The following is a 15,654-nucleotide window of genomic DNA, read 5'->3' on the forward strand; positions in this document are numbered from 1 at the left end:
CACAACCACCCTCGCTCTTAGTGTTGCTACCTAACATGTTTCCCATCTTTTAATATGTTACTCACCGCGTGAGGCCCAAGGAATCCGCCACTTACGCGTGAGCCTGAGGGGAGTCTAAAAGCCCTGTAGGTGCGCGCCACCCAGAGCCCAGGCTTATCCCCAACTCACCTGTCTCGCAGCTCTGTACTGGAGCGTTGTCCACTTCCACGTCTCGGGGGTGATCAGTCCCCGGGCGGGCCTCCAAATGTCGATGTCCGCTCCCGGCCGGCAGGAAGGACACACGACAAAGTCTGGTAGTGGACAACCTTTTCTTTTTATTTTCCTTCTCCGTACAGCCTGCCCTGGGATCGCTCCCAGCCGAAGCCTCCTCTGGTCCGCTCCCCGCGGCTCCTTCCGGGCTTCGCTCCGAAGCCTCTACCGGTCCGCTCTCCGCGGCTCCTTCTGGGCTTCTACTTCCAGGCTTCTACCTGGCTTCTTCTTCCGCCCAGGGGTGGCACCGGTATATATACGGGTACAGTGTCCAATCATGTTAAAGTAAGCAAGGCAAGCTGATTGGCTAACATCATCAGTTGCCAGGCAGACTATATTGTTGAGCGGGTTGTTTACGCGGTAAGCAGGAAACTAACATATTCGATGGGAGGGGTAATCTACCTCAGGCTTTGCTCTTTACCACAGGCCGCACGTCCGCCGCGCAAGGCGAGCTATCACAGACGCGGCTCCCAACAGGTGCCCAGGCCAATGATCTGGATTTTTAGGATTTCAGGAATATTTTTGTTTTCTCTGATTACAATAGAAGTGCTTACCAACTTCAAGGTCATTATATAGGCAACATACTGAAGAAAAAAATTGAGTGAAAATTGTTACAGTTTACATAACCTTTAGCAGTTTCTTTTTAAATAAATATGATGAATTATAACGTAACCTAGCAACATGGAGGTTTTGGCAATCACATAATTACCACAAATGAAGAACAGCAGAATAAAATTTTGATAAAATTTTCTCTCTAATACAATTTATAAAGATCCAAAGTTCATTTCTCTTAAGTTTTAAAGTAGTATAACAATGACGTACAATAAGACTTCTTGTAGATGAGCAAAAAAAAAACAAACAAACAAACAAATGATAATAAGAAACACCCACCTGATGGCTGCAGGAAGTTAGCAACACACTAAAAGGAGACTCCTGACCCGATGCTTGTCAAGTCATGACTAGACCTAGACACAGGACAGCCAACCAACCGGAAGATAACTCTGGAATCTGAGACCATAACTCAGCCAGAGTGCTTGAAAACTGAATGAGGGAGCCAAGGGGCTGTGAAGCTGGCCAGCAAGATCCAAACTGGAAACGAGGTCCCTACAAAGGGCAATGGCACCGATGAGACTCCCCAACTTTGGCTAGGACCCTGATGGGCCACGGTGCAGGGCGAAAGGCAAGCATCTAAGTAGGCAGACTCCCAGGATCCACAGCACAGCATCAAATCACATCAAGCCCCCCAAAAGACCGAGGTGATCCCACGTAATGGTGCTACAGACACCAGGAAGAAACACAACGTCTCCCTGAAACAAGAATCTACCTTACTGGATACTATTTCCCTATGTCTCTAAAACATAAAAGTATATATCATTTGCAAAATCAATATCTAATATATTAGGCACATGTACAGATATGCTCATCGAATCCAGAATATGTCCAAACAAACCCAAAAAAACCACAAAGAATAGATACTCACAGGGACTCTAGACATCACATTTTACACTCACAGGAAGTGTAAGCTTAGAGGTACACTGTGGTGCTCACTATACTCAAGGAGCTAAATGACAAAACTGAGCATGTTAGTAAAGAATTTCAAAGCTATTCTTTAAAAAAAAAAAGTGTACAGAACCAAACAGAAACTCAAGAACTAAACGATACAAAAAATAAGGAATTTAATGAATAAACAATCAGCTCATGGGAGAATAAGAGGAAACAATTTAAATTAAGAACTTGGATATACAGAATAAAGAAGAGACAGACACATGAGATATAAAATCTAAAGATATTAGAAATTTTAAAAAGAGAAAGAGAATGAAGAAAGAAAAATAAAAGCTTTAGTGATTTCCCATAAGACCTCAAGATAGCTTAATGAATTCAAACAATCTATAATTCTATATGCAGAAAAAAGAATCCTTCAAGAAAAAAGGGAAAATAGATACATTTTTAGAAAACTAATTACCAACAGACCAGTATTAAAAGGAATAATGTATAGGACTAGAGATGTAGCTCAGCTGCACAGCACCTGTCTGGTAAGTGCAAGGTCCTGAGTTTGATTCCCAGTACAAAAAAAAAAAAAAAAAAGAATATACAGAAATGGGCACTCTTTGGGCAGAAAGTAATAGTACATGCATGGCCAAACAGAAAGGAACTAAATAACCGAAACATCCAGTTTGGTGACATTACCACTCTCCCTAAAGTAACCCATACATTCAGTTCAATCTCTAACAAATCGTCAGCATGTACTTCTGGAAACACTGATGATTCGGAATAGCATGTGGAAGCATGAATGATCTAGAGTAGCCAAGATTCCCTTATCCAAAGATCAAGCCAGTCATGGTGGCACAAGCTTGCAATCTCAACACTCAGGAGGCTAGGAAGATGAAGATAACAAGCTCAAGGCCAATGTGGTCTACACAGGGAGCTCTTGTTTTAAAATAATCAGAGCTTAACACCACTAAAATTTAAAAGATTGATGCCAAGTGTTGGTGAAGATGCAGAATCCTCATATCTGCAAATGGAAATGTTTTCCATCTTGCAAAACTATTTCAGAGACTACACTATTACATACACTCGTATCCTATGACCCAGCAGTTTTATTCCTAAGTAGATAATACACAGGAAATCTTAAGATATACACATTACAAAGATACCTACAAGAAATCCATGGCAGCATTACTCATAATAACCGAACAAACGGAACAACCCAAATGTTCATCAACAGAAGCACAAATGAATAACTTTTGGTATTTTTTGTAAGTGTTGGAATCCTATGGAGCGACAAAAATGAGCAAAATATATGCAGTACAACAGGATGGGCCTCACAGCAAACACAAACATGTACTTTATAATTCCATTTAGAGAAAGACAAAAATGTACAAAATAAAATCAGTGTTTATAGTAAAACAAAAATCAAACGAATTGTTAACACAAAAAGCTGGTTATTAACTGCCTCTGAAAAGGAAGAACAGGAATATACACAGGGGTTCTATATCAGTGGCAAGACTAATCTGGACCCTAACAGTAATTATACACTTGTGTCCTTTCTGATCAACCAAGTGAGCAGGACATTTCAGTTTCTTTCACTCTTACATGAGTTATGTTTCACAGCAAAAAAACTTTTAAAGATTCAATTTAAACTATAAGAAGCACTTTTTAATCAGATTATCCTTACACTCACTAATATCTAACGTTGAAGGGAAAATTTTAATTGGTAAGGTCTGACTGGAAGCATTTAACAACTGAAGAGTAAAGTAGAAACTAACAATAACATATTTCCAGCAGTTAAAAGTTGGAACTTATGTAATCCAATTACAGACCACGCGGCAGGAAGGATGGAAACACCTCTCCAGTGCAGTGTAATTACCTTCTTGGGCAAAGTCAAGTTATGCATGCTCCCGCTGTAACCAATAGCAGTGAAGAGTTTGTCCTTCTCCTCAGGGGTCATAAGATCATCAATAGCTACAAGGAAAACAGTAATTCAAGAAATTAATTTCTTCAGCTTTACAAATAAAACCAACAAGTCAAAACAAATGTCCCAAAATCAACAGAGGCAAACGATAAAACCAATCAGCCAAGTAATTTCCTCTAATACTCCACTATGACGAAAATAAGCACCTGTCTGTGTTCACCATTTCAGTAAAGACAAAGAGATGGTACAAAAGAAATTCTGTTTGCAAACGGTTTTAAAAGAGGGTCTTAGAAAATTTTAAAACTGAAGTGAAACTTATTATTAAATATTCATGGAAAAGGTAAGTGCTAAGTGCTGAAACCCCTAAATCTGAACATTTTAAATTTCATATAATTCTTCTCAAGAAAAAGTTTTACTTGAGATAAATTTACTAGGATACTGAGCTGATTTTTTTTCAAAATAAAAGTTTTTTGAAATGAAGTTCAACTGGAAGACTAAGGTATAATTAACCTAATTTTTTCTCATGAATATACAATAAACTGGCAGACTCGGAACTTACTTTCAGGAATCAATGATTCTTCACCTTTTTTCTTAGACTCCTTCTTACCCCAAAACCCACTAAACCAGCCTCCCCGTTTCTCCCCTGTGTCAGTGGATTTCTTCCTTAGTTTCTGCCCAGATCGAATCACCTAAAAAATTAAAATTAAAAAATTAACTGAAAAATAAATGCTTTCTTCATTTTCATGCTCAACACAATGTCAGACTAAAACAGGCACAAAAGCCAGGTCCTTCTTAAATGATTCTCACAATACCATTTGGTAAACAGCACCCTTGTATCTATGGAAAGCATCTTGATGAGACTAAATCGGACCAGCAATACAACTGGTTTCAGGTAAGACTGGTCTGAGGGTTATAATCCAGAAATCTTTCAGTTCAGGGCACTAGAATTGCAGGTTAGTAAAGCAAAGGCTTCCACTAAAGAAAGATGTTCTCAATACCCAAAACGTATCAGTTCAAAGCAATTGTATTTCAGAATTCACATCCACTGCTGCTTTGCTAACTATGGTATGGCAGGAGAGGAGGGCTACAGATGGCACCCGAATCACACATCAGACTCTCTCCGCAACAAATTTCTCATCTGTTTCTATTACTCCCTCTCTTTGCCCACTTACCAGATAAACCAAAAAACAAAACACAGAGGCAAAGAAAATTTTCAGTTAGAACATAAAATATTCTAAGCTGATAGTGAACAATTCTATAGTAGAGAGAACAGGCTTGGTTAGTAAATTATAAAGATTAAAAGCATGAGAAAATGTTAGACATTTATCATATGCCAAGGAGGAGTGAAACACTAAAATCTTGTTTGAATTTGCAAGTCACAAGTGAATGACAGACAGTTACTGCAGATATCACAGCTCACTGGTACTCAATCCTTTCTGTGCATGTGCATCATCAAGAAGCTTAAGAAAAACATCAAGGCCCAAGCCCACCCCAATTAAATCATCTTAAGGGTGTGGGGCTCCAGGCATCCATATGTTACAAAAATTCCCCAGGTGACTCTAATGTACACCAGGTTCAAAACTACAACAATGGAGTTTCCTTCAACAACAGCAGAGATCAAAACACAGGACATTCAGAAGCTGGACATGGTGGTGCGTGCCTGTAATCCCAGCACTTGGGAGGCTGCGGCAGGTGGATCATCGCAAATTGGAGACCAGCCTGGGCTACAAAGTGAGCCAAGGCCAGCCTGAACTGCGTAGAGAGACTCTGCCTCAAAAAGACAAAAAAAAAAAAAAAAAAAAAAAACCAGCCCACAGGGAGTTCAGCTGCTTCAACTCTTTCACAGCAGATGAAACTAAGCTACTCTGCAAAGGATACCCAATCACATGCCTACCATCTGGAGTTTGAAAGGTCTGAATTACAGTACTGACAACCCTCCCAGGAAAATGCAGCCTGAGATGGCACCCTGGAACCCCTCCTGGATACCTGCACTTCACAAAGGGGAGGATTTATGAAGCATCCTTCATAAACCTAAATGCCAGAAAAACTGCAAGGCACCTGAGTATTAAAAATTTTTAAGTAAACTGATCACTTTAAAAGAGTAGACACAAATTATAACCATCATTTTAGTCTCCATAAAAAAATCTAATTTATGATAATAAAAACATGTATTTTAACGAGATACATTTTTATTTTGAAAAAACATGAATTCATTGAAAAAAATCATTAAAACATTAAAATAAATACTCTGTTAAGAGACATCAAGTAATGGAATAACACATGGCAACATTCAATTTTCTCTTTTTCAAATCTCTACTTAAGTATCTTTTAAAAAATTCTTTTAGGGTCAGGGATGCAGCTCAGCAGCGCAGCACCTGCCTGACAAGCACAAAGTCCTGAGTTTGATTCCTGCTACCAAAAAAAAAAAATTATTTTAAAGGAAGATAAAGTCACTATCAAAGTTGAAATCTCAGTTAGAGATGTGATCAACATGCTAAAATTTTCAAAGTGTTTCAAAATAAATTCAAAAATAGAAAAACAATTAGGCAAGGTGGTGCATACAATAATTCCAGCCAGCACTTGGGAGGTTGAGGCAAGATGTTCAAGTTTACTGACACACACACCCAAAAAGTTAGCAATACTTTTTCTCAAAAGAAAAAAATTATAAACATGGCTGGGGATGGAGCTGAGTGTGAAAGTCCCAGCTCTGATCCCCTGTTCTACTACAAGGGGAAAAAATGTAGAAAGACTTAATAAAGAGAAAAGATATAAATTAATACAAAAACATCTAATGAAAACACTAACCTCAATGACAAAGACTATGAAGAAAATAAAGAGTTCATTAAAAACTCTTTGATTTGTTTTGATGATTACCATTTTAAAATGATTACCATTTTAAAAATCTAAGAATCACCACTTAAAAACATGACAGCTATCAGAAACTCTACTCAAACAGTACCAATTTCAAATCCTGGTTCTGATACTGTGTTTTAATTTACATAAGATGTAACCCCTGGGGGAAACTGAGTCAAAGATATACAGGGACTCTGAAAAATATCTTTGCTGCTTATTTTCTGTAATGGCTCTATAATTATTTCAGAGTTTAAAATTTTTACACACACACACACAGAGACCTCTTTTACATGTGTCTGTTAAAAATCAAAGTGCTCATACAAGTGACCAACAGAAACACAGATCCAGCACAGCCCTCTCACCTGTTCCACGTATCCGTGACCCACATCCTTCCCTGACTCACAAAGGGATTACAGTAAGCAAAACTTCAGCCCTGATTTAAAACTCTCTGGCTCCACAATGAGAACTGCCAATCTTAAATAAACTGCACTGCCTCTGTTTGCCCTATACCCGCCCTTCCTTGTCCAGTAATCCATCCTCAAGTTCTGAGCAGCTGCAAGTGGCCCTAACAGCACACAATGGAACCCAAGTGACTTAAGGAGGCCTGAAAGTATCTGTTTCCTCCAGTGATTCATTTCTGTTTCATTAGAACAATTCACAAATGGCAAACAACTCTTTAAAATATTTGTACTCCCTGACCCAACAACTATCCACTAAGGAATCTGACCTTATAATTGCAAACTATTCTCAAGATAGACAAGACTACCCACTAGTGTCACAATGGAATACAGCTAATGCAAACAGTGACACATATTCTGATACCTGCACAGACTGGAAAGCTACCCAGTTGTTTAAATGATGCGCAACAAGTAACAGTAGCAGCACTAAACCCTAGTAACTTAAAAAATAAAATAAAAACCAAGAAAACAACAAGAAGCAAGATATAAAGCCTCTTGATTCCACATCTCCCACGCTGCCACTCATTTCCGTTCCCCTTGCACACACTGTCTGTACTTACTCAGAGTCTCCAGTTCCTAGTCTTCCATTCTCTCTCGTTCCTTTCAAGTTTCTGCCTGTACCTTCTATTAAAAATGCTCTTTATTACAAAAATGTATTACCGAATTGGTAATTTATTACCAAATCTGTTTTGACTCCATGGTGGTATTAGCCCTTCCTTTCTACTGATTAAAACTAAGAATTCCAAACATATTTTAAAAAACATTCATCAGAGCCTGAAAGTAGGCAAAGCAGACAGATGGTAGAAAGGGACCCAAACATGGAGAACCAACACACAAGAGTTTTGAGTTTCCGTGTCTTCTGTTTTTCTCAGTGATGTGCCCCAGCATCTCCCGCTCTTGGGTGAACTCTTGCCTGTGAATGCGGGTGTGCCTTCTGACTTGTTTCTAACCAACGGTGGTACAACGCATTCACTCTGTGCAGTGTGGGAGTTGCTGTTATAAGCCTAGTACCACAGCAGCCCTCCTGGGGGAGTCTCCCTCTCCCTTTGAAGAAGTAAGCTGCCAAGTTACGAGAAGCACATGACTCAGAAGGCAAGAAACAGAAAGTGACACTTAAGAGGTAGGAGAAGCCTGGAGTCAGCAGGCAACAGAAAAACAGTAATCCACCCCAAAGCCGAAAGACGGTAAATCCAAAGTACATTCAACTAGTGAGAATGGAGTATGTCAGCCATGCTTCAGCTGATACTACATCCCAGGTAACACCTTGCGGTATTCTGATCTCTTCCCAAGCAGAAGGCTCAGCCAAGCCATGCCGAGACTTCCTGCCCACAGAAACTGAAGTAGTCTAAGTGTGTTATTCTATCCTAAGCTCCTACAGACCCACAGAAAAGTACCACACCTGGCTCCAACCAAGGAAGGGAGCTGCAAGAAATACATGCAGCACAGCTGTGCAGGCAGCTACAACCCTGAGAAATCCTTATTTCTGACCAAACAACCAGAAAGTAAGTCCATGCTGGCCAGAGTATACAATGAGAAATCCTATGGGGGACAGAGCAGAGACTAGCCCTTACTTCTTTTTTTTTTTTTTTTTTTGAACAAGTGGTGTTGTTTTTATTTCTAGCCCTTACTTCTGCACGTGAATCTGCCTACAATCCAATTCAATCCAAGATTCATTATGTATGAAACTGATTCAACCAAAGAGACAAAGGCTTAGAGACCTGAACTGAGACATAAACCATCCCTCTAGCAGAGCTCAAATTAACCCCCATACAATTCATGCGTATAACAGATTCATATCTACATGCTGAAGGGTTAGGAACTCAATTCAGACTTGAGCCACCATCCACAGAAGGCAATGCACACCTTAGGACCAGAACCTAACCAGGTTTTGTGATAATCACATTTTCCAGACAAGTATAACGGGATCCAAAGACTACATGCTACAGTAGCCCCAACATCAAAAATACAATCTGTAATCACTTGACATTAAAAAAAAAGAGAGAAAACAGGGAAAAGTGGCCAGTTCTCAACCTTAATGGTAACAGGTACCAACAGTCAAATAACTTAGTTTCTGAAATTAAAGAGCTCACAGGATAAGCTCAATAGCAAAATGGAGATGATAGAAGAGTGACTTTCAAAAGAGAACAATTGAAACTATTCAATTTTTAAAATACAGAGAAAAATAGATCGGGGAAGAAATATAATCAGTGCTCACAGAGCTACAGTACAACATCAAAAGGGCAAAATATATATACAGATAACAATGTAAGTATACAGCAGTATCATGTTCACCTAACAGGACATATAAAACAAAAATATGCTAATATAAGAACAAAAACAAGGAAGAAAAATAGAAATATGTGACCAATTCTCAACAGAAAAGATAACAGATGCGAACAGTCAAGTAACCACAATACATTTATGTGTGCATGAGAGTATGGTTTTGAGATATGTGTGTATATATGTATGATATCGCACCTTTATCTATAAATATATTTGTGTAACTTTAAAGGTTTTTAATGTAATACTTAACTCTCAGTGCCACCTCAAATGATGAGGCAGGTGACCCTGTCTTCCCTGAAATTCTCCTCTACTCCAGTATGAACACACTGCATTCAGACAGCTTCTCGACTACACCTCCAGCAGCCCCTTCATGGGCATCTTTGCTGGGCTTTGCCCATCTCACTGACCATAACAACAGGGTACTTCAGATCTTTCAGTACTGTCCGCTTCTCCTGCTACTCCAAGAAGTTCAATGATCTCATCCAATCGCATGACTGTCAATGCAACCTACAGGCTGACCCTTTCCAGATTCACACACCAGCGCGGATTTCTCTGCTAACTCCACAATTATGCACCCAGCTGCCTGCTGAACCCCTGAACTTCTCGCACCTTGCTCACACTTGCTAAATCCAGCCTTCCTCATCTCACAGAATAGGGACTATGTCCTTCCAACCATGCTCAGAAAAAATCCTTAAAGTCATCTCTTCGCTCTCGTACACACACATCTAATCGGGCAGGAAACACTGGCCCTGTACTCCATCGACCCTTTTTCTCCACTTCACTGCAAACTTCCCCAGGAAGTCACTACCACTGACCTCAATTATCTCAGCCACATCCAAAGAGTCTCCCTGCCCTCCTCCTGCCACTCTCTTACAGCCTGCTTTCAAGGCAGCCAGAGTTCTAAAACCACCACATTATACCGTCCTGTTCTCAAAAACCATACACAGCTTCCGAACTCAGAACACAAGCAAAAATCTACACTTCAGTTTGCAAGATTCTGCAGAATCTGACATCCTCCTCCTTCCCACAGCACCCCTTTCACTCCTTCCTCCTCTGACTCACTGGTCACCACCACCCCCCCCCCCGCAGCAGATATGTTCCCACCACCCCAAGACCGTTGAGCTGGCTATGCTTCACTCTTTCTGCAGGAATAATCCTTCTCCTTAGAAACCTTTCTGAATGACTCCCTCAGCTTCCTCTGTCTTTGCTCAAACATCTTCCCAGGGAGATTTTCTCTAACCCTCCAGTCTACAACAGCAATGTCTATCAATACTGCCCAGCCTCAACCCTCTCTCCATCCATTCCTACTGACTTCATGTAAGTATATGCTTATTATCCTCTCCTAATGGAATGTAAAAAAGTTATGTCTGTTATGTGGATTTCTGTGTAATACGCAAACAGTGATGAAGGAAAAAACCACTTACTAATTACTACGTGCCATGCCCCCAGGAATCTAACTGCCTCACAGGGACTAGCCATACTCCTTACAATAACCCTATGACGCAGGTACTAATAATTAATGCCATTTTTCAAAAATAAGGCAAGAAGAAATTAAACATCCCAAAATCACACAATTAGAAGATAGCAAAGCTGGAACTATTATTATTCAGATGCTCTGATTCTCAACTCCATACTCTTAATCGTAAGGCTAGAAAAACCAAAACTCAATGAGCACTTGCTAAATAAATGGAAAATTGTGTATGCTTTAATCTCATTTTTAAAATGAGTATGGGTAGAGAGAATTTACAGCTACAAAAAGGACTAACAGAATACACAGAAAAGTGTTAACATTAGTGACTACGACTGAGAAGAGCCTGTGAGATGGTTCTCTCTCCATTGTTGATCTGTATTTCTAACTTTTCTACAGTGAGTTGTACTGCTTGGAGCTTATCACTGAAACATCCGACACAATTATACAAACTACACAGAACAAGGCACAATACATAAGCAATTATGAACAATTACAAACATAATTCAGTCCAACTTTGTAAAGAAGGAAAGTGAAAGAAGACAAGAGGAAAGAGATACGAGATAAGAAAGAGGAAACAGGAAAAAAGAAACAAACAAAAGAAGTTTTTTTAAATGAAAGATAAAAAACAAGTAGGTACATAAGTATGAAAGAGAAACTGGAGTCCTGCACATAGAAAGGTTAACAAAAGCATTCTAAGTTGCTAAGATGATAACTGATCTCGATTTGCTTTCTTTTCCATGTATTTCAAATAGGAATTATAAATGTTCAAAGCTCTTCACCTTAGTGTTCGTAGCTTTTTTCTAGAACTCCAATTTATTTTCTTCTGATACTAAATTAATCAATGGAAACTTAAATCTCTTCTCTACTTTAGGTAAATCTGAATAACTTCCCATAAAACTTAGATGTCCTGATCCTAGGTTTAAAAGAGCTGTATTAACATGTTGAAAACATCAAATGAACTAATAAAAATGATTACCTCGACTTGTGCTTGTTGCCTTGCTAAAATTATGTTAAAAACATCTAAAGTCTTCTCCAGGTCCTACGAAACAGAGACACTTGTAAATAAGGGAAATAATCATTAGATTAAAGTTTTCTTACAAGATTTCTAGGCTTATCTAGTTCATTACCAAAACTTGTGATATAATCAAACTGGAGCATATGCTAATCTTTGAAACCATTTAATTTTTACAGCAAGAAATTAAGTTTTCTAAGGAAGTATATCCCATTTAAACACCTTAAGAAAATAAGAACTTTTCGGTGAAACTTTAAAAATCACAGACAGCTTTACATGTACATGGCAACAAACATATTGAGAAAAAGGATTTCTTTTAGGTAGTAGCCTTACTTCTTACACTTCCTACTTTCCATATTATTTCACAATTATCATACTAAAGGCATCATTGCAAAACACACAAAATATTAAGAATATAAAATTCTGCAAGTCAGTAAGTAAGCTAAAGTAGAAACTGAATTTCAGAATTTACAATGAAGTATGTAGGAAGTATTTAACATTTCCCAGATGACTTGTATTTTAGGTCCTTTATGTATTATCTTATGCAATTCTCACAACTTGTAAGACAGGCTCTGTTTCTACTTCCTACCTCAGAATAACAGACTTAAGAAACTCGTGTCCAAGATCAGAACACTTCGTAAGCCCTGAGCCCAAATTCAGCTGACTCTGATACCTATGCCAATTCTAATATATTATGCTAGTGATTGTTACGTATTTTACAATACCACAAATTCAACTTGTACTTCGCATTATCAATCAGTGGCAGAAAGAGTTCTATAATCCAGATCATATGACAAATTATGTATTCAGTATATTTTCTATCTGTTATAAGAACAAATAAACCTCTGTCCTACCCCAGACTAAAAGCTGTTTTAAAAAATAATACCTTAAACTCTTTTTTAAAAAAGCCATGGTCACATAAATACGGAACTTTTAAGAGAAAAACATGTAAACAGAGCTAACTAGTAAATATATAAAAATGCTATTACAAAACCCTAAACATCTACCAAAAGGGTTTACAGTAACATTATTTCATCTGTTCTCAGGACTGGGAAAAGATTTTATTAAAGAAAAAAAAATGGGAAAAACATACTCTTAAATTTCCCATAAAATCCTCTCACAAGCTGTTCTAAAATTATATTTTAATTCAAATAAGTGAAGAATCAACATTAAAAGGTGATCAGACAATTAAGGGCTCTCACCACTGTGCACAAAGTATACCTGAATTTGTTTCTGGATTTCTTCCGAGAGTTTAGTCTGAGTTAGCTTATTCTTGTAAGCGATTTTATAACTCTTGAGTAACTCTCTATGCTTCTTTATGTTACACCATGACCACATCTGTGTACATCTTCTTATATGAACTTCAAGAACTGAATCAATGGCATACTTCCACCTGAAAATCAAAACTTTTTAATGCATATGCACATAAAACATTTAAGAGAAATCAAGGAAAATAGCTCTGACTTTTAGATATTGCACTGTTAAATATCTTGGAATAAAATTTCCACTCTAACAGTGTGTCTCAATTATAGTTCTCTGGCTTAAATACATTCAGAATGAACACCCTCCAGGAAGAAGGTATGCCAAAGCAAATCAACTCTTTGGCACCCAGCAGACCACATATGCCCTGGTGGTCCTGTAAGATTACAGACCCTCTTGCCCTCACAGCTATCCCAGTTCAGCAAGTTCAGGAAGTGAATACATACAGATACATGTTTCAGAAGTTACCGCCACTGCTAAGCAACACATGATAGTATTCCAGCATGGTTACAACCTTAGGTCCCAGTAAATGACTACAGAGAAAGCAGGGTTTTTTAAATGCTGAAAATCTTAAATACTAAGTTAAAAAATTTGGAACTATAGATGCAAGAATACAAAAGGATGTGCTTACCAAAAAAGTACCACAACCATATAAAAGATGTCCCTCCTTGGCTTTTGGAGAGGAGGGGAAGACCCTATTTTTTTCTGAGTGGGTATACTACATTGCTTACAGGTCTCTTAATTTTGACATATTGTATAATTATGCTTCTCATAAAATAAAAAAAGCAAGCTCATACTTACCATTGCCTACAATTGGTATGAAGTGGTAAATTAGGTTTATATTTCCTATAAGGTACATTTCTAACCATATAATCCAACGATTCCAAAAGGTCAATCATACTTACGTACTATTAAAACAAAACAAAAAACCAGGTTCATTATATTACACATTTTCAATAAATGTCAAATTTTATTATATTTTTTACTCTAAGACTTCTTCTCTGAACTTCTTAACAACCTAGTTCTACTTATTTCTGAACTAGTTTATTTTTAAAACTATTTCCATGTCTGCTGGATCATAACTTCACTGGTAGCTATCTATGAGTTAATTTTCAAACTGCTCCAGGAAACCGCTATGCAACTAAACAGGATAAAACTAACTAACCAACTAGCTTACCACCATCACAACAATGTGCGGATTTCAAACACTTCAACACTTCAAACGGCACGGCACGAGATATACACAGAGCGAACTCAAATGCAAGCAAGACCAAAGAAAAGGCAACTTCAGTTTGCTCCTTGCCAATTTTCTTAAAGCAATTCAACGGTTACGTACATTCATGTCTAGTGCGAACTTAAATGTATTTAAATTAAGAACATATCTGTATTTCAAAGACTGAGGGGGAGAGAAAAGATGTAAAATATTTCTTTGAAATTTTTTATGATGACAAGTTGCAATGATAAGATTTTGGAAATATTAAGCTAAATAAAATAGGTTATTAAAGTTAATCTCATTTTTTTGCTTTGCTAATGTAGCTAACCAGAACATCTAACATTACAAAAGTGCTGTATAATAACTAGACAGTACTGGGCTAAACTCTCTTGGCCAAATCTCATACCTAAATCTGCAACTCAAATCAGTCATACAACTATACTTGGGAAACAAAAAGAAAAAAGCTGCCAAGACACTTATTTTACAAAATAGATAACACTTAACATGAAGGTCTAGTGTTAAAAACTAAGAAAGGAAAAACCACATTAAAATTTAAATAAATGAAAATATTATTCATTATAGTTTGATAAGATTCTGCAACATCTAAAGTCAGATAAATGAAAAAAAATTCTTCAGCTTGAAATTTTTTTTTCAGAAAAAGATTACTTGAAAAGTCAAATCTCCACAAAACAAACAAAGAGAACCAACAGATTTCACAAAAGAATCATCACAAAAGACAAAAGCGACCTAGATTCAAAACTACTAACGTGCCCTTGCATCTCACCTGGGGCTTGGTCAGCTCAATGGCAATATTCTGCACTTCTATGCTCCAATCTAATTTGGGAGTTTTGAGTTCTACTTCTGCATGAGGATTCATGTAGAGTTTTGCAGGAAACTGGCTGGATATTGGCTGGAAAACTGACATCACATGAGAAGATATGAGTATGTTTATACACCCTTACATATGAACAACTTAAATAATCTGAGAGCACTATTATTTTAGAAGTAAAATGATCGAAAATAAAATAAAATCACTCCCAAAAACATGTAAAGTAGCTGTTCATCTTCACCCTGCCAATAAATGTTTGTATACACACTGAAGTCCTGTACTCCTAGGTAAGAAATGTACATAACACAGTCTACCTTTGGCTACTCAGTCTGTATAAAATTAAGTTTCTTTACCCTTGCACAAAGCATTTAATACACTTATTATTCACTAAATATACTAATAAAATGAAATAAAATACAATTAATTTTCCTTAATCATTGCTAAAATTTAGGAACAGAATCATGAATAAAATTAAATACCTAAAAGACACCACTACTTTATGATTTTTAAAATACTCATGACACATGTACTATTACAATGAAATAAATAATGTAATTTGGAGGCTGAAAAAAATGTGTATTAGCAAAGATGATAGCTCAAAGCAAGGTGATAAG

General features: G+C 37.5%; 1 protein-coding gene across 7 annotated transcripts in view; it reads right to left on the reverse strand.

Moving 5' to 3' along the window:
- Positions 1 to 294: 294 nt before the first annotated feature.
- Positions 295 to 15,654, reverse strand: part of LOC100723044 (intermembrane lipid transfer protein VPS13C-like) — a 37,223-nt gene continuing 21,863 nt past the window's right edge. For 5 of the 7 annotated variants that reach the window (XM_063244547.1, XM_063244551.1, XM_063244550.1 and 2 more), the window contains 7 exons: positions 14,996 to 15,129; positions 13,800 to 13,906; positions 12,960 to 13,131; positions 11,703 to 11,765; positions 4,221 to 4,350; positions 3,617 to 3,711; positions 295 to 1,353 (listed from right to left, as the gene is read on the reverse strand). In XM_063244547.1, the coding sequence (XP_063100617.1) occupies positions 1,198 to 1,353; positions 3,617 to 3,711; positions 4,221 to 4,350; positions 11,703 to 11,765; positions 12,960 to 13,131; positions 13,800 to 13,906; positions 14,996 to 15,129 (857 nt within the window). In that variant the 3' untranslated portion in view covers positions 295 to 1,197. The remainder of the gene's footprint in view (positions 1,354 to 3,616; positions 3,712 to 4,220; positions 4,351 to 11,702; positions 11,766 to 12,959; positions 13,132 to 13,799; positions 13,907 to 14,995; positions 15,130 to 15,654) is intronic. The other 2 variants (XR_010046140.1, XM_063244552.1) reach the window with 2 other exon arrangements.

The sequence above is a fragment of the Cavia porcellus genome, unplaced genomic scaffold (assembly GCF_034190915.1).
Source record: "Cavia porcellus strain 051 isolate PalLab524CR breed Dunkin Hartley unplaced genomic scaffold, mCavPor4.1 scaffold_277, whole genome shotgun sequence".
Lineage (NCBI taxonomy): Eukaryota > Metazoa > Chordata > Mammalia > Rodentia > Caviidae > Cavia > Cavia porcellus.